The sequence below is a fragment of the Takifugu flavidus genome, chromosome 4 (genome assembly GCF_003711565.1).
Source record: "Takifugu flavidus isolate HTHZ2018 chromosome 4, ASM371156v2, whole genome shotgun sequence".
In the NCBI taxonomy this organism is placed as follows: domain Eukaryota; kingdom Metazoa; phylum Chordata; class Actinopteri; order Tetraodontiformes; family Tetraodontidae; genus Takifugu; species Takifugu flavidus.
In genome coordinates, this window is record NC_079523.1 from 163,196 (window position 1) to 189,306 (window position 26,111).

Consider the following 26,111-nt stretch of genomic DNA (forward strand, 5'->3'; position numbering starts at 1 on the left):
CGTAGAGGAGCGCTGGAACAGCTCCGAGTCCTGATCCAAACGGCCCGTAGAGGAGCGCTGGAACAGCTCCGAGTCCTGATCCAAACGGCCCGTAGAGGAGCGCTGGAACAGCTCCGAGTCCTGATCCAAACGGCCCGTAGAGGAGCGCTGGAACAGCTCCGAGTCCTGATCCAAACGGCCCGTAGAGGAGCGCTGGAACAGCTCCGAGTCCTGCTCCAAACGGCCCGTAGAGGAGCGCTGGAACAGCTCTGAGTCCTGATCCAAACGGCCCGTAGAGGAGCGCTGGAACAGCTCTGAGTCCTGATCCAAACGGCCCGTAGAGGAGCGCTGGAACAGCTCTGAGTCCTGATCCAAACGGCCCGTAGAGGAGCGCTGGAACAGCTCTGAGTCCTGACACATGTGGCACCAGGACCGTCGCTGATCACGCAGGCAACAACAGCAGCCCAACACAGTGTGCTGGTTCTGAGTCTCCTCCAGGCGACATGGGCTCTGCAGCCCGTGAGGGAGTACCTGATCCTGGGTCAGTACCTGGGTCCTGAAACACTGTGCAGGAGAGCTAACAGTATTGTTTACCGACCTGTTCAACGTCTCCCAGGACCAGGCTGGTGTTCCAACCTGCCTCCAATCAGCCAACATCTCTAACCCAATAGTGATGAAGGATTTTGACTGGGAGACCGTTCCCCGGAGCAGAACCAGCTCACAGGACCAACGGGTGAACCGTTGTGTCACTGACCCTCCACACTGCCTTGAAAGACTTGGATCAGCATGACAGCCGTGTTGATGCTAGCTGGAGATGAGAGCTTGACTCTTTACACTGTCTCCCCTGGCAGCCTGGCCACAAACCTGAACCCCTCGGGCCTCCACACACACCTGTGTCACATGTTGCAAGACTTCCTCATGGGCAGATCATAGACCAGAAGCCCCCTCCTCTTCTCCCTCAGCACACAGAACTGCAAACCCCCCATGATGCCAAGACCATCATCCAGTTTACAGTGATTTAGTCAAAGAGCAGAGGTCAAGAATCTGGAGAGCTGGAGCCCAGACGACAGCCTGATCCTCAACACTGCGAAGACAATGGAGATGGTCCTGGAGATGATCCTGGAGATGATCCTGGAGATGATCCTGGAGATGGTCCTGGAGATGGTCCTGGAGATGATCCTGGAGATGGTCCTGGAGATGGTCCTGGAGATGATCCTGGAGATGATCCTGGAGATGGTCCTGGAGATGATCCTGGAGATGGTCCTGGAGATGATCCTGGAGATGATCCTGGAGATGGTCCTGGAGATGGTCCTGGAGATGATCCTGGAGATGATCCTGGAGATGGTCCTGGAGATGGTCCTGGAGATGATCCTGGAGATGGTCCTGGACTTCAGGAGACTGAAGCCCAGCGCTCATCTCCCCATCAACATCAGTGGTAGGAGGGTGGAGGTCCTGCAGAGCTTCATATACCTCAGGGTCAACAACGCCCTCCCCATAATAATCTGCCCCCAATCTCTCTGCCTACCTGTCTCTCTGCCTGTCTCTCTCTCTCTGCCTGTCTCTCTCTCTCTCTCCGTCTCTCTCTCTCTGCCTGTCTCTCTCTCTCTCTCCGTCTCTCTCTCTCTGCCTGTCTCTCTGCCTGTCTCTCTCTCTGCCTGCCTGTCTCTCTGCCTACCTGTCTCTCTGCCTGCCTCTCTCTCTCTGCCTGTCTCTCTCTCTCCGTCTCTCTCTCTCTGCCTGTCTGTCTGCCTGCCTGTCTCTCTCTGCCTACCTGTCTTTCTGCATGCCTCTCTCTCTCTGCCTGTCTCTCTGCCTGTCTGTCTCTCTCTCTGCCTGCCTGTCTCTCTCTCTCTCCGTCTCTCTCTCTCTGCCTGTCTCTCTCTCTCTCCGTCTCTCTCTCTCTGCCTGTCTCTCTGCCTGTCTCTCTCTCTGCCTGCCTGTCTCTCTGCCTACCTGTCTCTCTGCCTGCCTCTCTCTCTCTGCCTGTCTCTCTCTCCGTCTCTCTCTCTCTGCCTGTCTCTCTGCCTGCCTGTCTCTCTGCCTACCTGTCTTTCTGCATGCCTCTCTCTCTCTGCCTGTCTCTCTGCCTGTCTGTCTCTCTCTCTGCCTGTCTCTCTCTCTGTCTCTCTCTCTGCCTACCTGTCTCTCTGCATGCCTCTCTCTCTCTGCCTGTCTCTCTGCCTGCCTGTCTCTCTCTCTGCCTGTCTCTCTCTCTGTCTCTCTCTCTGCCTGTCTCTCTCTCTGTCTCTCTCTCTGCCTGTCTCTCTGCCTGCCTGTCTCTCTGTGTGTGTGTTTCTAATCCTCCTTCTGATCATTTTGGAACGATGTCCGTCTCAAGTTCTCCTTGACTTTGATGAATTCTGGAGCTCGGAGGTTTTCCTGTTGCTCCTCCTGCAGCTGCTTTTCTAACTGTAACACAACAATCACAATATCAGGAAACACACCCGACAGCGTGCATGTGCATCCTGTACATCTATATGTACAGCGTGCATGTGCATCCTGTACATCTATATGTACAGCGTGCATGTGCATCCTGTACATCTATATGTATCTGTAGGTTGGTCAGCCGACATAAACATTGTTTAATTTCCTGGGATGAATTTTATTTTAGCCTGCCTGAGAATTGATATCTTTTTTTTCTAACCCCTTTGGAAGCTGTGAACAACATGTAGCTGTCCCCAACTGTGTGAAGGGTCAGTGTGGTCCAGGGTCCAGGGTCCAGGGTCCAGGGGACCCCTGGGTGTGTGCTACCTGCCGTCAGACCCTGAGCTACCCTCAACAGTATCACTTATGTTTACTTCCTTTCATATTTATTGGTATTCTTTTTAATATTCCTTTTATGAGCAGCTGTGATGTCACCTTTCCCCTCTGTGGGTCACCTGTTGATGATTCCAGGTTCTCCTCCAGTCCAGACGTGCACCTGGACTGAACCGGTGTCTCTAATCTTCAGGTGTGAGTCTGACTGATTGTTTCTCCATGCATGTTGACCTGTGATGGGCTGAAGACTTCCCACCTCTGACCAAAGAGCTTGTGGCTCTCAACAATAACAACGCTACACCAATACCTCCTCCAGCTTCCTGTGTCTCCTCAGTAGCTCTGCCTCCAGAGGTGAAAGCTTCCGATGAGCGTCTTCTTCCTGCTTCCTTTGTTTGATCAGCTGATCCCTCCGCCGTGACTCAAGAACTCTCTGCAATTCAGGCTTTATCTCCACACTGATCCCATCCCACCACACACACACACACACACACACACACACACCACACACACACACACACACACACACACAAAGCTCAGCTTTTTCATTCACATCTCCATTTTCAGGTGAAACATATTTTTTAACCAAAAAGGAAATAAATGTCTTAAAAAGTTGAGGTTCGGGTGAAAACCCACAGAAAGAGCTGTGTGTGTGTGTGTGTGTGTGTGTGTGTGTGGTGTGTGTGTGTGTGTGGGTGTGAGAAAGAGTTTTTCATATCCTGCTGTCTTTCTCAACCTGACAGTCACAATCAAGATTTGTTGTTTCACTGTGTGAGTTAAATTAGTGAAACCCGTGAAATCTGAACCGCTGCCACCTCACGGGTTATAGCCAGTCACCTTTTGGAGGCGTGCATCAGCTCATGGTGAAGTTCCTGGTGACTCTTCGACTCTTTGACAGGATTGAGGAGTTTTTTGGGCTTAATGAGGTCATCATCTTTATGTCCAACCAAGCAGTGTGTTTGGGGGGTGTAGGTGGGAAATGGGGAGGGTCCCGTGTTGACACGATCAGGACAGTTCTGGTGCAGGATTGTGTGTGCTGATGGTAGAGACAGAAACACAGAAAGCCTTCATTATCCCCCAAATGATTATTATTGGGATTGTTGTTATTGTTCATGGACTGACTAAAAAGAACTTGTCTCATTTAATATACGAATTAACAATTGTCTCATCCATAATTAGGAATCGCTAACAAACATGTGCAGTATATATCTGAGAATACATCAAGAAGCTGCTGAGTGAAGGCCTCAGGCAACAAAAGCCCACCAAGGAGGAGGAACCTGAGGGGCCATCATGGAAGGATCAGACCCTGCATGGAATGGACCACCGACAAATTGAGGAAGTGGCTGACAAGGCCAGACCAGACCAGACCAGACCAGACCAGACCAGACCAGACAAGACCAGACCAGACCAGACCAGACCAGACCAGACCAGACCAGACCAGACCAGACCAGACCAGACCAGACCAGACAAGACAAGACAAGACAAGACAAGACAAGACAAGACAAGACAAGACAAGACCAGACCAGACCAAACCATACCAGACCAGACCAGACCTGACCAGACCAGACCAGACCAGACCAGACCAGACCAGACCAGACCAGACCAGACAAGACAAGACAAGACAAGACAAGACAAGACAAGACAAGACAAGACAAGACAAGACCAGACCAGACCAGGCCAGACCAGGCCAACCACAGACCAGACCAGCCAGACCAGACCAGACAGACCAGAACCAGACCAGACCAGGCCAGACCAGACCAGACCAGACCAGACAAGGCCAGACCAGACCAGACCAGACCAGACAAGGCCAGACCAGACCAGACAAGACAAGACAAGACAAGACAAGACAAGACAAGACAAGACAAGACAAGACCAGACCAGACCAGACCAGACCAGACAAGGCCAGACCAGACAAGGCCAGACCAGACCAGACCAGACCAGACAACCAGGCCAGACCAGACCAGACCAGACCAGACCAGACCAGACCAGACCAGACAAGGCCAGACCAGACAAGGCCAGACCAGACCAGACCAGACCAGAACCAGACCAGACCAGAACCAGACCAGACAAGGCCAGACCAGAACCAGACCAGACCAGACAGAAGACCGACAGACAAGACAAGACAAGACAAGACAAGACAAGACAAGACCAGACCAGACCAGACCAGACCAGACCAGACAAGGCCAGACCAGACCAGACCAGACCAGACAAGGCCAGACCAGACCAGACCAGACCAGACCAGACCAGGCCAGACCAGACCAGACCAGACCAGACAAGGCCAGACCAGACCAGACCAGACAAGGCCAGACCAGACCAGACCAGACCAGACAAGACAAGACAAGACAAGACAAGACAAGACCAGACCAGACCAGACCAGACCAGACCAGACCAGACCAGACCAGACCAGACAAGGCCAGACCAGACCAGACCAGACCAGACCAGACAAGGCAGACCAGACAAGGCCAGACCAGACCAGACCAGACCAGACCAGAACCAGACCAGACCAGAACCAGAACCAGACCAGACAAGGCCAGACCAGACCAGAACCACCAGACCAGACCAGACCAGACCAGACCAGGCACCAGACCAGACAAGGCCAGACCAGACCAGACCAGACCAGACGACCAGAACCAGACCAGACCAGACCAGACCAGAACCAGACAAGACCAGACCAGACCAGACCAAACCATACCAGACCAGACCAGACCAGACCAGACCAGAGGCCAGACCAGACCAGACCAGACCAGACCAGACAAGGCCAGACCAGACAAGGCCAGACCAGACCAGACCAGACCAGAACCAGACCAGACCAGAACCAGAACCAGACCAGACAAGGCCAACCAGACCAGAACCAGACCAGACCAGACCAGACCAGACCAGACCAGGCCAGACCAGACAAGGCCAGACCAGACCAGACCAGACCAGACCAGAACCAGACCAGACCAGACCAGACCAGAACCAGACCAGACCAGACCAGACCAGACCAGTCCAGACCAGACCAGACCAGACCAGACCAGACAAGACAAGACAACAAGACAAGACCAGACCAGACCAGTCAACCAGACCAGACCACAGCAGAACCAGACAAGACCAGACCAGACCAGAACCAGACCATACCAGAACCAGAACCAGACCAGACCAGACAAGGCCAGACCAGACCAGACCAGACCAGACCAGACAAGACAAGACAAGACAAGACAAGACCAGACCAGACCAGACAAGCCAGACCAGACAAGGCCAGACCAGACCAGACCAGACCAGACCAGACCAGACAAGCCAGACCAGACAAGGCCAGACCAGACCAGACCAGACCAGAACCAGACCAGACCAGAACCAGAACCAGACCAGACAGGCCAGACCAGACCAGAACCAGACCAGACCACCAGACCAGACCAGACCAGACCAGGCCAGACCAGACAAGGCCAGACCAGACCAGACCAGACCAGACCAGAACCAGACCAGTCCAGACCAGACCAACCAGACCAGACAAGACAAGACAATACAAGACCAGACCAGACCAGTCAAGACCAGACAAGGCCAGACCAGACAAGGCCAGACCAGACAAGGCCAGACCAGACCAGACCAGACCAGAACCAGACCAGAACCAGACCAGACCAGACCAGACAAGGCCAGACCAGACAAGCCAGACCAGACCAGAACCAGACCAGACCAGACCAGACCATACCAGACCAAACCATACCAGTCCAGACCAGATCAGAATCAGAATCAGAAGAAGGTTTATTGCCATTGTACATGTAATACACAGTATTACACAACTAGGAATTTGTCGTGGTGTGACGCTGCGACATTCAACATAACATTAGACATCAACACCACACTAGAATAAGATAAATAAAATAAAATAAGACTTATATACAGTATTTACATAAATAGTGAGTGGTGAGAAATAGTAGAGAGAATAGACCAGACCAGACCAGACCAGACCAGACCAAACCAAACCATACCAGACCAGACCAGACCTGACCTGACCAGACCAGACCAGACCAGACCTGACCTGACCAGACCAGACCAGACCAGACCAGACCAGACCAGACCCCAGGTGTAGGCAGTGTGGAGACGCCCCTGAGACAATCCAGCACATCACAGCAGGGTGCAAGATGTTAGCAGGCAGGGCACACATGGAGCAGCTTAACCAGGTGGCTGGCACAGTGGACAGGAACATCTGAGTATGGGCTGGAGGTCCCAGGGACCAGGTGGGAGACACCCCCGAAGGTGCTGGAGAACAAGCAGGCCAAGATCCTGTGGGACTTCCAGATCCAGACTGACAAGATGGTGGTGGCCAACCAGCCTGACATAGTGGTGGTGGATAAACACCAGAAGACAGTGGTGGTGATGGATGTAGCAATCCCGAGTGATAGCAACATCAGGAAGGAGGAACAGAACACCAGAAGACAGTGGTGGTGATGGATGTAGCAATCCCAAGTGATAGCAACATCAGGAAGGAGGAACAGGAGAAGCTGGAGAAGTACCAAGGGCTGAAGGAGGAGATGGAGAGAATGTGGGGCATGAAGGCACCAGTGGTCCCAGTGGTGATCGGGACACTAGGGGCAGTAACCCCCAAGCTGAGTAGATGCTCCAACAGATACCAGGAACCACATCAGAGATCTCTGTCCAGAAGAGCACAGTCCAGGAACAGCTGAGATCCTGCACAGAACCCTCAGACTCCCACCCCTCTGGTAGAGGACCCGAGTCTGAAGGAAGGAGGCACCGCCCAGGAGGGCGAGGAAGAGATTTTTGTTCAGCTCTGAGCAGCACAACTACTCTACTAAAGTGACACATCAGCACATTGCCCCTCCTCCTCCTGCTCCTCACCTCTAACCCTAACCCTAACCCTAACCCTAACCCTAACCTCTAACCCTAACCTCTAACCCTTAACCCTAACCCTAACTCAACCCAACCCTAACCCTAGCCCTAGCCCTTAACCCTAATCCTAACCCTAACCCCTAACCACTAACCCTAACCCTAACCCTGTGGCCACAGTCTCAGCTAATCATACATCTGTCTGTCTTTATTCATCACACACACTGAAACCACACACTTACCTTTGCCCTTCATGCACTTCCCATCTTTTACACATGGATGCACTGGAGGCTCACGGTCGACGCTGTAACGCTTCTGTAAAAAATAAAAAGAAAGAAACAAAGCAGATGACGCAATCATTTTAAGGGCTGCTGAACCCTTGTTCATGAGGAGCCCATGTCCTAAGCAAGAGGGCATCCTGCCTTGTCCATTTGTGGTGTCACCAAAACCAGGTCCTATAAGTCCTTCAGCGATGGGACATCTCTTTGCTCTTTCACCAACTCCATACGTGGAACACAAAGGTCAGTTGGCAGCAAAAATACAAACCTTTTTACCTCACTCGAAATGTCTGAGATCAGATCACTATAAGCCAAAGCAGTGACCTTTGCATGAGACAGTAGTCACAGTTCACTTACACTCAGAGACCTCTTGTGGTTCTGGGGCTCCGACTCTTGAATCTACCTGTTCATGTACGGTGACCTTGAGCGGCTGTAGTCATGCAGCACCTGTGTTTTTAATTTCAACTGACAAAGGTACATGTACCCTATCTAGCTTTACCTCCTCTGCCCACACACGGGCACCTGCTAGGTCATTTCCTACAGTGATGTCAACTCCCTCAACAGGCAACTATGGATGAACACCAACTTCGCCATCCCCTTGCACCAAACGGCAAGAGAGAAAAACTTTATGAACAGGCATAAAAATGCTTTGCCATCCTATTCCCCAGACTGAAACACAGGACCGTGTCTGGACCTCCAGAAAAATGCAGGATTGCCTCCCTTACGAAGGTACATTCAAGCTCCAGAGTCCCAAAACATTCTGAGTGAAACCTTCTTTCCATCAACAATTAATGTTAAAAAGTGATCAGACCTCAATGGAGAATATCTGACCTTTTTTATTTGTTTTACATGAATCTGAACTGGAACCTCCTGTCACGGACGGGTTGATTAGGACCTGAATGCAGGCCAGGACACAGTGGTAACATGGTCAAACAAGCTTTATTTACAGGGGGAGGGGGCAAACAAAGAACACGAGGGACACGAGGGCAGCCCTCCAGGGCGCAGGGAACAGGGGCGGCCCTCCAGGAGACACGAAGTTGGAGCGGCCCTCCAGGAGACACGAAGCTGGAGCGGCCCTCCAGGAGACACAAAGCTGGAGCGGCCCTCCAGGAGACACAAAGCTGGAGCGGCCCTCCAGGAGACACAAAGCTGGAGCGGCCCTCCAGGAGACACAAAGCTGGAGCGGCCCTCCAGGAGACACAAAGCTGGAGCGGCCCTCCAGGGCGCAGGGAACAGGGGCGGCCCTCCAGGAGACACGAAGTTGGAGCGGCCCTCCAGGAGACACGAAGCTGGAGCGGCCCTCCAGGGCGCAGGGAACAGGGGCGGCCCTCCAGGAGACACGAAGCTGGAGCGGCCCTCCAGGGTGCAGGAAACAGGGGCGGCCCTCCAGGAGACACGAAGCTGGAGCGGCCCTCCAGGGTGCAGGAAACAGGGGCGGCCCTCCAGGAGACACGAAGTTGGAGCGGCCCTCCAGGAGACACGAAGCTGGAGCGGCCCTCCAGGAGACACGAAGCTGGAGCGGCCCTCCAGGAGACACGAAGCTGGAGCGGCCCTCCAGGAGACACGAAGCTGGAGCGGCCCTCCAGGAGACACAAGCTGTAGCTGCCTTCCAGGAGACACGAAGCTGGAGCGGCCCTCCAGGAGACACGAAGCTGGAGCGGCCCTCCAGGAGACACGAAGCTGGAGCGGCCCTCCAGGGTGCAGGAACAGGGGCGGCCCTCCAGGAGACACAAAGCTGTAGCTGCCTTCCAGGAGACACGAAGCTGGAGCGGCCCTCCAGGAGACACGAAGCTGGGGCGGCCCTCCAGGAGACATGAAGCTGGAGCGGCCCTCCAGGAGACACGAAGCTGGAGTGGCCCTCCAGGGCGCAGGGATCAGGAGCGGCCCTCCAGGAGACACGAAGCTGGAGCGGCCCTCCAGGGCGCAGGGAACAGGGGCGGTCCTCCAGGAGACACGAAGTTGGAGCGGCCCTCCAGGAGACACGAAGCTGGGGCAGCCCTCCAGGAGACACGAAGCTGGAGCGGCCCACCAGGGTGCAGGAAACAGGGGCGGCCCTCCAGGAGACACAAAGTTGGAGCGGCCCTCCAGGAGACACGAAGCTGTAGCTGCCCTCCAGGAGACACGAAGCTGGAGCGGCCCTCCAGGAGACACGAAGCTGGAGCGGCCCTCCAGGGTGCAGGGAACAGGGGCGGCCCTCCAGGAGACACAAAGCTGGAGCGGCCCTCCAGGAGACACGAAGCTGGAGCGGCCCTCCAGGAGACACGAAGCTGGGGCGGCCCTCCAGGAGACATGAAGCTGGAGCGGCCCTCCAGGAGACACGAAGCTGGAGTGGCCCTCCAGGGCGCAGGGATCAGGAGCGGCCCTCCAGGAGACACGAAGCTGGAGCGGCCCTCCAGGGCGCAGGGAACAGGGGCGGTCCTCCAGGAGACACGAAGTTGGAGCGGCCCTCCAGGAGACACGAAGCTGGAGCGGCCTCCAGGAGACACGAAGCTGGAGCGGCCCACCAGGGTGCAGGAAACAGGGGCGGCCCTCCAGGAGACACAAAGTTGGAGCGGCCCTCCAGGAGACACGAAGCTGTAGCTGCCCTCCAGGAGACACGAAGCTGGAGCGGCCCTCCAGGAGACACGAAGCTGGAGCGGCCCTCCAGGGTGCAGGGAACAGGGGCGGCCCTCCAGGAGACACAAAGCTGGAGCGGCCCTCCAGGAGACACGAAGCTGGAGCGGCCCTCCAGGAGACACAGAACACCAGCACACGACAAGGAAGACGAACAGACATCGCTGACAACATACAGACACCCCGACCCTGACAGGCAGGCGCCACCTGCTTAAATAGGCAGCCCGATATAAATAGCCTACAGGTGTGCCCGCCAGCAGTGCCAGCTGCACCCAATTGTGCCCCACACCACCCCCTGCAGGACAAGGACAACACAACCCAGAAACCCTGACACCTCCAGGTCTGGTGTGTCCAACAAGACCAGATGCAGCCAAACCAGATGATTTCACCTCAGGGATTTCACCTTATCTTTTCAGTAGGTTAGGGTTAGACCCTAACCCTAACCCTAACCTAACCCTAACCCTAGGGAACGCTTCTTTTTCCAGTGACCTTCTTGGTGGCAGTCATTTCTGTGTGTTTCTATTTAGGAGTATGTAATATTGAATATTAACCCTAACTATCTGTTCCTTTGTGCATTGCTGCAGAAATTCATCTGAGGGGGGTGAAATAAACTCAATACTGCCCAACCAAAAAAAGCCAAACCTGACCCAAATCAGATCCAGGTAGAAATAAGTAACTTTGCAACAATTGGCCAAAACAAACTGAAGTCTCCCCACGCTAACTACCTAACCAAATTAACCAACAAAGTGGAGTCTCCCCACGCTAACTACCTAACCAAATTAATCAACAATCTGGAGTCTCCCCATGCTAACTACCTAACCAAATTAACCAACAAAACTAATTCCTAGTCTTCGTACAGGTACTTGTGGCACTTTCAGAACAGACTACTCAATACCTCCCAAAGTAATGAAGCAATATTACCATGTGTGATAATCCACCAAAATAACCCTAACCCTAACCAGAGGAGACAGAGAAGTTAGTGAAGCTTCAGACCCGTCTTAAAGACATAAAGTCCTGGATGTCTTCAAATGTCCTTAACCCAGGAAAAACTGAGGTCATGGTGTTTGGTCCTGAACCTCTCAGGGACAGATTAGATCACATGATCACTCTAGATGGTATCTCATCAACATCTAGTCTCTCTGTGAGGAATCTTGGAGTAACTTTTGATCAAAATCTCTCCTTCAACTCCCACATTAAATTAGTCTCTAGAAGTGCCTTTTTTCACCTGAGGAACATCTCAAAGATCAGGAAGCTGCTGACCCACCATGATGCTGAAAAGTTAGTCCAGCATTTGTTCCTTCCAGGCTGGACTATTGTGATTCTTTATTATCAGGGTGTCCAAACAACTCTTTAAGAAGCCTCCAGTTGATCCAAAATGCTGCAGCCAGAGTTCTGACAGGTATTGACCACAGAGGTCACATGACTCCTGTAAAGGCATCGCTTCATTGGCTGCCCGTTAAATTTAGAATCATTTTTAAAACCCTCCTCCTGACCTACCAGGTCCTCAGAGGCCTAGCTCCATCCTACCTGGAGGAGCTAGTGACACCTTACCAGCCCAATAGACCACTCCGCTCTCAGGATGCTGGTCTACTGGTGGTTCCCAGAGTCTCTAGGAGTAGAATGGGGGGCCGAGCATTTAGCTACCAGGCCCCCCTGCTATGGAACCAGCTCCCTGTCCAAGCCCCCCTGCTATGGAACCAGCTCCCTGTCCAGGCCCCCCTGCTATGGAACCAGCTCCCTGTCCAGGCCCCCCTGCTATGGAACCAGCTCCCTGTCCCGGCCCCCCTGCTGTGGAACCAGCTCCCTGTCCAGGCCCCCCTGCTGTGGAACCAGCTCCCTGTCCAGGCCCCCCTGCTATGGAACCAGCTCCCTGTCCCGGCCCCCCTGCTAGGGAACCAGCTCCCTGTCCAGGCCCCCCTGCTATGGAACCAGCTCCCTGTCCAGGTACGAGAGGCTGACTCCATTGCTACTTTAAGATCAGACTTAAAACCTACCTCTTTGAAAAAGCTTATTGTTGTTAATTTTGTAGTTCCAGTTACTATCATAACTAACCCTAACCCTTACTAACCCTAACTCACACAAACACACACACACACACACACACACACACCAGAGCTGGCTCTGTATTTTTAGCAGCAGGATTTTCGTAGCCTAATCTGTTGCTCTGCTTAGCGTCTGACTCGAAGAGACTCTTGACTCGTCTTCATCATCTCCTGTGAGTTGATGGTTGAGCTGGAATCACCAGAATTAAAACGATTTTCCTCCTCTCACGATAGGAGTCGTCGTCATGGAGACCTTACAGCCCCCACAGTCAAGGAGAAAACAGGAATCAGGAAGTCAATAAAGCCCATAATACCATGGTTATGGCTCCCTTTGCTCACTGCTCCATCAGCTCCCTGAAGGCTAGCTAATGTTATCACGGTTAGGGTTAGGGTTAGAGTTAGGGGTTAGGGTTAGGGTTAGGGTTAGGTTAGGGTTAGGGTTAGGTTTAGGTTTAGGTTAGGTTAGGGTAGGGTTAGGGTTAGGTTAGGGTGAGGGTGAGGGTTAGGGTTAGGGTTAGATTAGGGTTAGGGTTAGGGTTAGGGTTAGGGTTAGGGTTAGGGTTAGGGTTAGGTTAGGGTTAGGTTAGGGTGAGGGTTAGGGTAGGGTTAGGGTTAGGGTTAGATTAGGGTTAGGGTTAGGGTAGGGTTAGGTTAGGTTAGGGTTAGGGTTAGGTTAGGGTTAGGGTGAGGGTTAGGGTAGGGTTAGAGTGAGGGTTAGGGTTAGGGTTAGGGTTAGGTTAGGGTTAGGGTTAGGTTAGGGTTAGGTTAGGGTTAGGTTAGGGTGAGGGTTAGGGTTAGGATTAGGTTAGGGTTAGGGTTAGGGTTAGAGTGAGGGTTAGGGTTAGAGTTAGAGTTAGAGTTAGAGTTAGGGGTTAGGGTTAGGACTATCACTGGACTAACCTTTTTTCCATAAACACCTCCCATTCTTCCCACTCTCAGTCCTCTGCTGCTACTTCAGTCCTCCACAACTTTCTTTCTCTTCTCATCAATATGTTTCCTGTTTCGAGCAACCTGCTCCCTGTCCCGTCTTTGGTCCTAATGAAAGGCTGACCTGGTGCAGCAGGGGCAGGAGGAGGGGCAGCAGGAGGAGGTGGGGCAGCAGGGGCAGGAGGAGGTGGGGCAGCAGGAGGAGGTGGGGCAGCAGGGGCAGGAGGAGGTGGGGCAGCAGGGGCAGGAGGAGGTGGGGCAGCAGGGGCAGGAGGAGGTGGGGCAGCAGGGGCAGGAGGAGGTGGGGCAGCAGGAGGAGGTGGGGCAGCAGGGGCAGGAGGCAGAGCCACTTGTTGTGTGGTTGCTGTCAGCTGTGAGGAGTTAAGATGCTCTGAGTGGATTATTCTAAATCCCTGAGAGGGCAAAAAGAGGCTACTCCACCTTTTCTCATTCATGGGCTCTGATAGCCTGTTAGCTTAGCTCTGATAGCCTGTTAGCTTAGCTCTGATAGCCTGTTGACCCCACTGATAAGGTGCCATTGAGCAAGGTTCCACCCCCTCACAGGTTGCATGTGGACGCTGACACCAGCTTACTGGACTGGAGCCCCTCAGGGTTGTTGGGCCAAATTCAGACAAGAGTTCTGGATTTCTTGTGGAACGGCCTGTATTGGGTCCAGCAGAGGGTGCTGCACCTGCCCAGGGAGGTAGGCATGTATAGGCATGTATAGGCGTATAGGCCTGTAGGCATACAGTATAGGCGTATAGGCATGTATAGGCGTATAGGCGTATAGGCATGAATCGGCCTGTAGGCGTAAAAATGTGACAAGATGCCAAATTTAGGACTGGTCGTCCGTTACCTTTAAACTTCCACCATTATTGTATTAAGTGCTGGATGTCTGAGTGCTGAAGACCATTTCACAGATGTAAAAGCAGGAAGTGGAGTCTTCAGAGAGGTGAGAAGCTTCTTTATTAAATGTCTTCTGTGGAGTTCTGTTCCTGACACGTTTGTCATGAGCCACATCACGGCCCAGGACAGGAGACGGTGAGCTGGTGCACATGATTCAACAATGGTGACACAAGGAGCTTCCAAAAAACCTTTAGACAAGCACGATCACTGACTAATCACTGACTAATCACTGACTAATCACTGACTAATTACTGTATTTACATGAACATCTGAAGATCTAGAGATCAAACACACAAAGACCACATGATGTCGGTTAGAGTTACTGATCGTTTGTTCGCTGACGAATGTTGGCTCCAAAAGGAGGGTTCTGCAGCTTCTAGGGGGCCGATCTGGACTGGGACTCCCCTTCATCCGGGCTCGGGCCTGACATTTGCACAAAGAGCTCCCTCAGCTCGCTGATGTCATCAGCAAAGGCCTGCAGCGGGGGGGCCGAATGCTGCTCGCGCTCTTCGATGAAATCCCACAGACGCACGCTGTTCATGAACTGAAGAGATGAGAGAAGGGATGGAAACTTTAGACCCCATACCCACTGTTAAGAGCAGAGAGGCCAGGAGGAGCCAGGTGCTGAAGGAAAGAACGAAGCAGCTCTGACCCGGATATTTCCCTCGGAGCCCAGCTGTTTCCGGGGCTGCTCAGGCTCAGCTCGACTTCCATCTGGGAGGGCATGAAGATACAAGCATTTCCCTCCAAAGGGACACGAGCCACGGCCTTGATCAAAGTACTTACAGGGTTTCTTCCTGTGAAGCCACACACACACAGAAGCGTCATTTGCTCCGTCCACGGCTCCACCAACACACTCAAGGACGGACGCTTACCCGACTCCAGACTTGAACAGTTCGATGAGGTGATCTTTGTCTTCCTGGTTCTCCACCCAGTAGACTGAAGGGATGACAAACTCTGAGGCCACCCGGCACTCTGGACAGGACCTGGAACAGAGAGAGATGATCCAGATCCAGACTCACAACGGTGATTCTGGAGACCCAAAGCCCCCTAAACATGAGACTGTCCTGCATCTGGACTGACTTGATGATTTTGTTGCTGAAGTTTCTTGTGCAGCGCCACTTTCGGATGCAGGCCAGGCAAAAAACGTGACAGCATGAGGACAAGATACCGAACCTACGATCTGATGGGTTCATCTTCTGAACCACCACCTCCATGCAGATAGAACACACCTGGACAAACCCACACCAGTTAGTACTGCTGATGGTGGCACCAGGAGACCTGGGCCCTGCCCACACCCACCTTTTCTTGGCTAAGCTGGACTGCAAAAGCCTTCTCCATGTCCGCCTCGAAGGCCAGAAGACACATCTACAGTCAGACATGTGAAGAGACAGATGACATCTTAAAACAGCAGACGGCAGCAGGTGCTGCTCAGCCAGACTGGAGCAGCTGTTGATGAACCATCAAGGGTGGTCCATGCTGGAGAACATGGCAGAACCCTCACCTTCTCATGCATGCTCCTCTGCTCAGGATTGTGGGGGTCGAGCACCTGCAGACCACACACCTCACACTTGTCGCCGTGCAGGTAGATGCAGTTTTCTTCGTAGTAACAGTGACCAACAGCAGCGTAGGGACACAGCCGTGGAAGGTCCTGGTTCACCCCTGCCATGGTGGGAGGGGCTAGAGAGGGCACATGGAAACATTCACAGATACATCCCACGTTCAACATCAATCTGATGAAGGCGTTCTCTCAATCTGACTGTGATCTTGTGATGAAGAACTTAGACCCGTCCTGATGGCATCCACGTATGTGTGAGGGGCTGGAGCCATGACGTCTGCCCCAAAGCTTTCTGCTGGAGCTCTGAACATGTTCTCTGGGGAGAGAAGAACGGAGGGAAGGAGCAGGACGCTCGCTAGAGAAACATTGGTGTGAAGAGTTGACGCCTGTGTGAGCAGAGTTACGCAATCACCTCTTTCTTGATGGACAAACGTCTTCTTTGCCGCACCTCTGGTGGAGGCGCCATCCCTGGCTCCTCCCACACCTGCCATATCAAAGGCTCCTCCTCCTCTGGATGATAATTTCACATGGTCATACCTACACACACAGAAACACCTGAATCCTCAAAGAAAGTGCTGGAAGCACGACGCTACGATGAGGCCAGTGAAGCAGAACATGCTGCTCAGGTGTGTGGAGGAGGTGGCTGTCGCTCCTGTCTTTACCTGCAGCGTTCCCCATATGCACATGTTCCCCTCTGGTAGAACTTACAGATGGTGGAGGGTTTGCTGCTGGAGGGGTCGTGGGAGAACTGGCAATGGTTGCCCTCCCTGCACACACCATGCAGGAAATACCTGCAACACAAAGGTTCCACCCTCACTCCCAGCCCAGACAGGCGTCAGACGGAAAGACAAACATTTAAATGCAATGAAAGACCATGAGGACCATTCTCAGGTTTATTTTCCTGCACCTGTTTCTTGAACATTTGGACAGGTCCAAATGTTTGGAGAGGCCAACAATCTCCCGTCACTTTTAGGCATTTATGCATCTTTGTGTCCAGCAACACAAAAAACTGCTGTCGGAATATTGGGATCTCAGTGGGGGGGGGGCATTTGCAGCCGATGCCACCATAACCCTAACCCACCGTAACCCTAACCCTAACCCACCATAACCCACCCTAACCCATCATAATCCATCATAACCCACCGTAACCCACCCTAACCCACCCGAACCCACCCTAACCCTAACCCACCGTAACCCTAACCCACCCTAACCCATCATAACCCACCAGAACCCACCCGAACCCTAACCCACCCTAACCCACCCGAACCCATCAGAACCCACCAGAACCCACCCTAACCCACCCTAACCCACCATAATCCATCATAACCCACCATAACCCTAACCCACCCTAACCCACCCTAACCCACCATAACCCACCGTAACCCATCATAATCCATCATAACCCACCATAACCCATCATAATCCACCATAACCCACCGTAACCCACCGTAACCCACCCTAACCCTAACCATAACCCACCCTAACCCACCATAACCCACCATAACCCTAACCCACCGTAACCCATCATAACCCACCGTAACCCATCATAACCCACCGTAACCTATCATAACCCACCATAACCCATCATAACCCACCATAACCCACCCTAACCCACCATAACCCACCATAACCCACCCTAACCCACCAGAACCCACCCTAACCCAGCAGAACCCACCATAACCCATCATAACCCACCATAACCCATCATAACCCACCATAACCCATCATAACCCACCATAACCCATCATAACCCCCATAACCCACCATAACCACCCTAACCCACCATAACCCACCATAACCTACCCTAACCCACCATACCCACCCTAACCCAGCATAACCCACCATAACCTACCCTAACCCACCATAACCTACCCTAACCCACCATAACCCACCATAACCCACCCTAACCCACCATAACCCACCCTAACCCATCATAACTCACTCTAACATCAGAAAACCACTCAAGCAGCTCAGTTTCTTCAGCCAGGTGACATCTAGAGTTTCACCTGTTGTGAACAGGAAGAACCCTGTTCTGAGACAGCGTCTGTTCTGGGACAGCGTCTGTTCTGAGACAGCGTCTGTTCTGAGACAGCGTCTGTTCTGGGACGCCGTCTGTTCTGAGACAGCGTCTGTTCTGAGACACCGTCTGTTCTGGGACACCGTCTGTTCTGAGACACCGTCTGTTCTGGGAGGGAACCGCCGGAAACCCTCGCAGGTTACTTTCACACGTTCAGACTTGGGGCAGAACGGACCCGCGCGGTCGGTGCACCTGCGGCTTCCAGGTGATTTGTGACTTGATCTGGAATCCGGAGCTCGTCTACCAGAAGCCTATACGGCTAAAAACAAGCTAATGATTAGCAGCTAAAGTAGTGAGGCGAGACCAGAGCGCCGGTCCCGATGTCGGAGGTACGGAGAGCGCGTGAGAGACAGACAGGTGAGACAGTCCACGAGCACCTGATATACCGAATGACGCACTCACCTGCACGTCACTTGTTTGGTGGTCATCGAGCTCGCGGCGCGTCAGTTGCAACAACCGCTTCTACTTTAGCACATTGGTGCCTCTCTGAAAGCGTCCCGACTGGCAACCGCAGCTCCAGCATGAAGGTTCCTCATTTCTGACCCGCTTGCAGCTGACGTCATCACTCGAGGTACAGAGAGATGACGGATCAAATCAATATGGATTAAAACCACCCTAAAGAAAACATTATTGTGTTGGCACGAGTGGAAAATAGCCAGTAGCATTAGATGCTACTGCTATATGCTACTGCTAGCAGTAGCATTAGATGCTACAGCTAGCAGTAAAATACCCTCAGGTAGGGTTGCTACGATGTGGAGACATCAAAGAGTCATGGTCGGTTCTAAGGTTTCATGAAGTTAAACGCTCACTTTAAGAAACAGTTCAACAACAAAGATTGTACAAGTTCAGATAAAGTGTTCTGCTTTAAAAATCTGGACATCTTTAAAGATGGAAGGAACTCGAACGGATCTATTCAGAGACTAAATATGTCTCCATGTTGTCCATGTGGTAGATAGACTGCCACCACGGTCCAAAGATCTCCTCGTCAGGGTTAGTCCGATAACACCTGTAGTCTGATTGGTCAGAGCCATGCACTGAAATCACCTGACAGGCTGCAGCCTAGCAACCAGGTGTGACACACGGGAGGGAAGACAAAGACAGAGAGAAGAAAAGACGTAGAAAAAGGGAGGAATTAGAGGAGAGTTTGAGGACATCCATGGACATGAATGGTTCTGTGATCCGTCTGACACACTGTCACAAGGAGATCTTCTGTTTGGTGGTGCCGGTGCAGTGTCCCGGCTGTGGAGAGGTGCTGAGGGGGGGCAGACTGCAGGAAGCCCCAGTCAGCCTCCCGTCCCCCTTCAGCAACGGACACAAGAGCTCCTGCTGCCTGCTGGTGGCGCCGGCACACGACAACATCAACAGGTATTGTCTCCGCCTCGGTCAGTCTCGCCCCCCCTCCCCGAATTACAGGTGTTTAACCCCACAATGAAAAACTGGTTAGAGGAGAGGATGATAGATTAACCACGTCCAGTTACCTTGGTAACCCACTCGTGTCTGTTTGCACTAAAGTTTCTATTTCCCGGTTGAACTTGTGTGACCAATTCAACCAGCTGAGACCAGTTCACCCAGCTCATTTCCTGCTGGTTCCTCCTCAGAGAGTTCGGTGGGACATCAGATCTGCACACGGGAATCTCCAACACTGCAGGTAAGCTGAAGAGGAAGGATTTTTCTGGTCATGTGTGCAACAATTACAGCATTAATCACTGGCGATGACATTTTGAGCATTGAGCCTGGTCCTGGTGAAGGTTTCTGACTGTTAAAGGGAGGTTTCTCCTGCCACTGCGGCTTGTTGGGGTCCGACTGGATGTCTGTGAACTGCTTCCAGACAGATCTGACTGTAACAGACACAGTTTAATGAAAGATGAATTGTGTTGTGTGCGTGTGTGTGTGTGTGTGTGTGTGTGTGTGTGTGCGTCCGTGTGTGCGTGCGTGTGTCCGTGTGTGCGTGTGTGTGTGGTGTGTGTGCGTGTGTGTGTGGTGTGTGTGTCCGTGTGTGCGTGTGTGTGTGTGCGTCCGTGTGTGTGTGTGTGTGTGCGTGTGTGTGTGCGTGTGTGCGTGCGTGTGTGCGTGTGTGCGTGCGTGTGTGTGTGTGTGCGTCCGTGTGTGCGTGTGTGTGTGTGTGTGTGTGCGTGCGTCCATGTGTGCGTGTGTGTGTGTGTGTGCGTGCGTCCATGTGTGTGTGTGTGCGTGCGTCCATGTGTGCGTGTGTGTGTGCGTGCGTGTGTGTGCAGGGATTGTTTATAATTACACCCAAGACGGAGTGCGCAGAGATGAGCGTGGGTGGGAATGCTGTGTCAGCATCCCCCTGGTTGGGCCGGACATGTTCCACCTGCTGGCTCAGTGGGACCAGTACCTGGACCGCTTCTCTGAAGGGTCCATGTGGGATCCAGTCTGGCATAAGTCAGTGATAACACACACTTTATTGTATGCATCCGTTATCTTCAGGATGTGACGTGTGTGTGTGTGCCTCTCAGGTTCCAGGAGGACGACCATAACTGCTTCAGCTTCTGTCTGGGCTTCATTAACGGCGTCCTGGCAGCGGAGGGCCGCGGCCCCCTGAGCAGGGACGCCTTCACCCTCAGCTTCATCGTCCCCAGGATGAAGAGGGTCTCCCAGTTCACGACGCTGTACCAGCACATCCAGTCCCATCAGCATTACATCGTGGACAGGCAGGATGTGGTTAGTGGCCATTAGTGTCTCATGGTTGACTTTGATGGGGAAAAGCATCCGAAATGGTCAAGATGAAGAAGATCTGGACAGACAATAATAATCCAGGCCAGGGAAGTGTTTGGATTGTTGGGACTCCTCTAGACAATAATAGTCTGTTTTACAATGAAAGACAGTGATGTATTTAAATAAAAAGGCATCCAATTATTTAATCATAAAATAGTAACTTTCAATTTCCCAATTTGTTTCAAAATCTTCACTTAAAGAGCTACTGATGAAACAACACATTTATTTATTTTTTATTTATTTATTTATTTTAAAGTCCATTGAAGCTCAGTTTTCAGTCTTCTGCTGGAGAAATGAGCCCAGACAGTGAACAAGCCTCGCTCTTTGAAACCTGACAATATTACATTTTTATTTCTTTTTGACTTCAGCTCTGATGTCCTCGGATTCTGGAACTGTTCTCCATTGGGTTCTTCACCCGGGCGACAATTGACAATGGGAAATAGAGTAAAATACTGTTTCAATCTTTAATGTTTAATGAAACCAAAGCATAAAATCTGACTGGCTTTGCCAGCATTTTATACTAAAAATAAATCTGGACCCGACAAACTATAAATAGTGCGGCTTGTATGCTGCACATGTTACTGTTGCTATGCAACAATGTCATCTTGACATACGTCATCGACACTCCCAGAGTTAATCTGAAGGCGGAACTAACAAAACGGTCGGCGGTTCCAGTCGGACAGAGAATCTGGGACACCTCCGCGTCCAACTGCGAAACCTCTCCGGTCAGTTTTGGTTTGTTACAAAATACGCTGAACGTGGTTCAAACGACACAAAGTTAATTTTGTGAGTAGATGATAGTTTGACCCGGTCCAGATGCCATGCAGGCTGATTTTCGCCCGCCGAAGAGACGAAATCGAATTCAGGAGGAATACGGAGGTGCGCTGCCGGTGCGCTGCCGCCCGGGGGAGAGCGGCCGCCCGGGGGACAGCGGCCGCCCGGGGGACAGCGGCCGCCCGGGGGAGAGCGGCCGCCCGGGGGACAGCGGCGGCCCGGGGGAGAGCAGCGAGCTGAGAGCGGAGCTCATCAACCAACATGTTCTCGTCTGTCACCCGGAGCACATCAAGAAGATCCACAATCAGGTCGGATCCACAATCAGGTCCATTCTTCTGTTCCACCAGCTCAGTTTAAACATGCTGTTCTTCACTTCTGTTACATCATTAACACATTATGCGAAGGTGAGATTTGTCAAAATGAAATTACTACTTCTTTCATCGTCAAATCGATGTCAAATGATATCAGAATTATTCGAAAATGCGTCTTTAAAAATACAGAGTCCAAAAAGTATTTTATCGTTCTCCTCGCCGCCTTCTGCCCTTTTCCTCGTCTCTTCTCTGCCCTCTCTTTCTTACCTCCTTTTCTTGCCCCTCTCCTGGCTGCCCCTGTCCTGTCCCCTCTTGCCCTCCTCGGCCTGCTCTCTCCTCCTCTCCCTCCTTGTTTCCTCTCCTCCTCTCCATTTCTCCTCACCTCTGTCCCCCAGAGCAGATCAAACAAGCACATTAGAGCTGGATAAGTCAGTTATGAAAAGCTTGGACCACTGAGCTTCATCAGAGACTCTGCTTGCAGGGTTATTTGGGTAAAGGCGTCCTGTCCAGAGCCCGACCAGAACACAGCATCTCTGAGCGGTGGGAGGGTGAGTTGACGGCGTGGTGGGTGACCCTTTTGCCCCTTTACCCCGTTACTGCATTGGCCTGATGCCTGTGTGTGTTACAGAGCATGAAGGTTTGTTCCTGCCAGTCATCACACCCTCCAGGTGAGTAGCATCACGTCCAGCTGCTCCTTCCACTCAGGAACATTAGCGCTGACTCACTGGCGGTCAAACATTTACGAGTCAAGAGATTCCTTTAAAAAGTCTTCTTTTAAAGGACTGTCCAGACTGTGGAGCCCTGAGCTCATCAGGCAGGGCCTCCACATCACCCCCGGTCTGCAGCTCAGTGCTGGAGGCCTGATGGGGCACTGGTGGCAGGGAGCTTTGCTTTTGTTCCTGCAGGAGGGGTCGGCTGCTCAGGTCACAAGTGCAACGATGAGAATGTTGGAGAAGCAGCACCGATGTGGATCCCAGCTCAAAGGCTGGGAGAGAGATGGTCCAGAGATGCTCGCAGATATTTTGGGATCTGTTGGGTTGACTTTTGAGCTTTTCTGAAGCTACAATGAGGATTTGTGGTTATTCCCAAAGAGATGAAAGATCAGAAGGTTTTGTGCTGTTATATTATATTATATTATATATATATATATATTATATTATATTATATTTATGAATGTAGATGAGATGTTTCTTGTTGGTCACATGTTTGCTCCCAGCTCAGGAAGAGTTCCACCCACTCCTCTTCCCAGAAACCCTTCAGGTCTCTGGGTTGGTTCTGACAAGCAGGAAGCTTCAGCTGCCTCCAAAGGTATTCTGTCGGGTCTCGGTCTGGAGCCCGACCAGTTCCTCCACCTTCATATGCTTCTGTTCGGGCTTCTCTTTTGTTGCTCTGACCAGATGTTTGTCAGTCATGAAGATCTTTGATGGCAAAGCTCAGGCGGGCCTGTACGAGCTGTCCTGAGCATGGAGACCTTGCTGGATCTCTGTGGAGTTGTAGGTTGCTCCCTAACTTTTCTCCCAATCATCTTCCCTCCACAAGGCAACTTGTGCATGGAGCGCCAGATCCCGGGGACGTGATGGTCATTTCGGGTGTCTTCTTGACTCATAGTGGTGCTAGTAGTGTTAATCTCTCACCGAGGCTTTTGCTGATGGTTTTGTAAGCTAGCCTGGGGCAGGTCTCCCATCGTCTCCATAGCATCATCGGACAGCTTCCCCACGGTGGTGCAAGGATTGCACGTAAGAACAGGTGAACTGAGGAGATCAGGGTTAGGGTTAGGGTTAGATCAGTGATTGGCTGATTGTGCCCATCACAGGTGTAGAAGATCAGATCTATGAAATGCACAACATATTGTAGCATTTACGTTCTATGTTTTTATGCACTTTTAACTGATATTCTGTCCATAACCTTCATGAATAAATGACTAATAAATGAATAAATGAAGTGAGCAAACCTGCACGTTCAGCAGGGCTCAACGTCACTCCACTCCTCTCGCCTCTGTCCAGGTACAAGGACCTGCTGGACTGGGTGGAGGCCATCCTGTCTGCTCAAGGACTGGACCAACAGGCTGTCAGGCGGGCCTTGCTTCGACTGTCTGAACCAGTCAAGATGGAGAATATTAGGCCAGAGACTGGAGGGGAGGATCGAGCAGGTGGATCAGAGATGGAGCTTGAGAGGACAGGGTGTTCCAGGTAGGTCCAAAAGCCTTCTGATGTTGATCTTTGATTTGGACACCTGACACCAAGACAACAAACCCACTCATGCAACAACACGTTCTTCCAGACGCTTGACAAATTCTTCTGCTGCAAACGGGAAAAAAACCCAACAATTCTTTTGCAGTCTGGATCCATGTCCTCACCCCACCTCAGACCAGGACTCCGAAGGTGACCCTGAACCTGATCCAGGTCTCTATGTTTCAGTTCCAGGTCCTGGGTTTGTCCTTGTTTCCTCTGACATTGAGGTGAGAATATTTTGAGGACCGTTCTGCTCCATTCTGTGCAGAACCATATGTTCTCCTCCCTATATCACAACATGTGCTTCTAGATCTGTGGCGAACTGCGGCGGTCACCACTGTCCCTCACAGAGTACCTGCAACTCAGTTTGGAGGAGGTAGATCCCCCCCTGCACATCATGACCCAAAGTGGCCCCTTCAACAGACTAACACCTGTGGGTCTGCTTACAGGCCTTCTTCCTGGTCTACAGTCTGGGCTGCCTCTGTGTTTACCTGGACCAGGTAACTGTCCTACAGCAGCCAGTCCCAGAGGGCAAACCTCCCGATCTGGCTTGTCTTTCATCCTCATGTGCTGATGGTGCGGGTGGGGAGGTGGGCTGAACTGATGAGCAGACCGTCTGTGTAATTGGCCAGGAGCCCTTGTCCATCCTCCAGCTGTGGAGGAACTTCTGCTCCCTGCGGACGGACTTCATCAGCTTGTTTGCCGCCTACCAGCACTTTCGAAGCAAAGGGTGGATCCCGAAGGGAGGGAGCGGTGCCAAGTATGGTGTAGACTTCTGTAAGAGCGCACGCATCATGATTCCATCTGTACTGAATAGCCGAGCAGCCCGTGTGTCCGTCTCATATAACCTTGGTTTAGTGTAAATATAGTAACCTTAAATATGCTGTTGATAAACTGTATTTTTGATATCTTGTGCCTCCTGCTTGCCCCCCCATCAGCAGTCACTTTACATCTCTTTATGTCCGGCAGATGGACTGGAAATAAATACTTTAACGTTACCTAACCTGCACATACGGAATAACTGAGCCTTCTCAGAGGGAGAGGGTTTAACCTTGACCTGAAATGTGGACACAAACGTCCCAAACTTTATTACAGATGTGCGGCGCTGAAAGAATCTCCCATTAAACATCAGGAGGTGGAATCGCGTTAGTGTGATTGACACGCTGTCTCTTTTCAGTGTTGTACAGGAAAGGACCTCCATTTTACCACGCCAGGTAAGTCACACACACACACACATTTGTTCTTCTCTCTATGGACTTTCATAGACAGAATCCACCCCAACTCCACATCCTAACCAGAACCATGACAACTAAACATAACCTGGAGCCTAACTTTGACCGAAGCCCAAGTCTAAATTGAACCTTAGAACCAAGTCTGAACCCTGCAACGCATTTGTACAGTTGTAAGGACCAGCCAGAATGTTCTCGGGACCCAAAAGCGTTCTCACTTTACACGCTCAGCCTGTTCTCCTCCCGCAGTTACTCGGTGGTGGTCGAGCGGGTCCATAACTCGTACAGTGGCCCTGGGATGCGTCTGTTTTCGTGGCGTTCTCTTGCAGCTCTGAGTAGGATCACAGCCAATGTTTCCAAGGTGTGTTACCTTGGAAACAAGTGAAGTGAAGTGAAGTCCCAATCCCTCATCTGAGACACCCTCAGCGTGCCTGTTTTGCTGTGTTTGCTAACAGGAGCTGATGCTGTGTTACATCATTTACCCAGACGACCTGTCGGATGATGAGCTCCGCTCACCTGAATGTCTGAGTCGGCTAAAGGTTCAGGTAATACAATTCACATCACATCTGTTCTGTCATTTTGCAGTAAAGACTGAGGAAAAGATGTTTGTTTTCTCTCAACAGGAAATAATCGTCAGCAGGTGGGTGTCCTCCAGAGAACGGGTTGAGCACGACGACGTCTGACCCTGACCCTGACCCTGACACTGGGGAGGAGTTAATTGGTGCATGATGGTTTTCTCTGTTCCTCACTTACTGTTTAAACACACTCTGAGATGTGGGCATGATTTCAATTTAATAAAATAAAATGTGAATAAATAAATGGTGGTGGACTGTTCGCTGGAAGTAGGAATAAGAATAATGCATAAATTACGAAAC

The 26,111-nt window shown here is 51.9% G+C and overlaps 4 protein-coding genes across 14 annotated transcripts; 2 read left to right on the plus strand and 2 right to left on the minus strand.

Annotated features, from left to right (window-relative positions):
• Positions 1–1,797: 1,797 nt before the first annotated feature.
• LOC130523969 (protein FAM107B-like) lies at positions 1,798–13,593 on the minus strand. Its single transcript, XM_057029627.1, has 5 exons — positions 13,388–13,593; positions 7,797–7,869; positions 3,571–3,769; positions 3,044–3,191; positions 1,798–2,388 (listed from the first exon to the last, which is right to left on the minus strand). The coding sequence occupies exons 1-5, from the start codon at positions 13,409–13,411 to the stop codon at positions 2,275–2,277; spliced, it is 558 nt and encodes a 185-aa protein (XP_056885607.1). The 5' UTR covers positions 13,412–13,593; the 3' UTR covers positions 1,798–2,274.
• Positions 13,594–14,361: 768 nt separating this feature from the next.
• Positions 14,362–18,559, minus strand: mkrn2 (makorin, ring finger protein, 2). The gene is made up of 10 exons (XM_057029618.1): positions 18,358–18,559; positions 16,541–16,669; positions 16,291–16,415; positions 16,081–16,194; positions 15,825–16,000; positions 15,623–15,688; positions 15,404–15,552; positions 15,196–15,306; positions 14,973–15,117; positions 14,362–14,864 (listed from the first exon to the last, which is right to left on the minus strand). Exons 1-10 carry the CDS (start codon positions 18,381–18,383, stop codon positions 14,697–14,699), a joined length of 1,209 nt encoding a protein of 402 aa, XP_056885598.1. The 5' UTR covers positions 18,384–18,559; the 3' UTR covers positions 14,362–14,696.
• Positions 18,560–18,978: 419 nt separating this feature from the next.
• LOC130523968 (MKRN2 opposite strand protein-like) lies at positions 18,979–20,845 on the plus strand. The gene is made up of 4 exons (XM_057029626.1): positions 18,979–19,320; positions 19,554–19,603; positions 20,190–20,358; positions 20,433–20,845. Exons 1-4 carry the CDS (start codon positions 19,112–19,114, stop codon positions 20,650–20,652), a joined length of 648 nt encoding a protein of 215 aa, XP_056885606.1. The 5' UTR covers positions 18,979–19,111; the 3' UTR covers positions 20,653–20,845.
• Positions 20,846–21,001: 156 nt separating this feature from the next.
• On the plus strand, positions 21,002–26,055 carry tsen2 (TSEN2 tRNA splicing endonuclease subunit). 11 transcript variants are annotated; one of them, XM_057029614.1, is made up of 12 exons: positions 21,093–21,869; positions 22,258–22,324; positions 22,405–22,444; positions 23,780–23,965; positions 24,057–24,234; positions 24,318–24,383; positions 24,457–24,507; positions 24,619–24,784; positions 25,185–25,221; positions 25,486–25,597; positions 25,723–25,781; positions 25,860–26,055. In XM_057029614.1, exons 1-11 carry the CDS (start codon positions 21,513–21,515, stop codon positions 25,762–25,764), a joined length of 1,302 nt encoding a protein of 433 aa, XP_056885594.1. In that variant the 5' UTR covers positions 21,093–21,512; the 3' UTR covers positions 25,765–25,781; positions 25,860–26,055. The 11 variants fall into 11 exon arrangements, 8 of the variants coding, with proteins under 8 accessions (XP_056885596.1, XP_056885594.1, XP_056885590.1 ...); XM_057029610.1 differs by having other exon boundaries at positions 21,354–21,869; positions 25,692–25,781; XM_057029615.1 differs by having other exon boundaries at positions 21,356–21,790; positions 24,194–24,234; positions 25,692–25,781.
• The last annotated feature ends 56 nt before the right edge of the window (positions 26,056–26,111 follow it).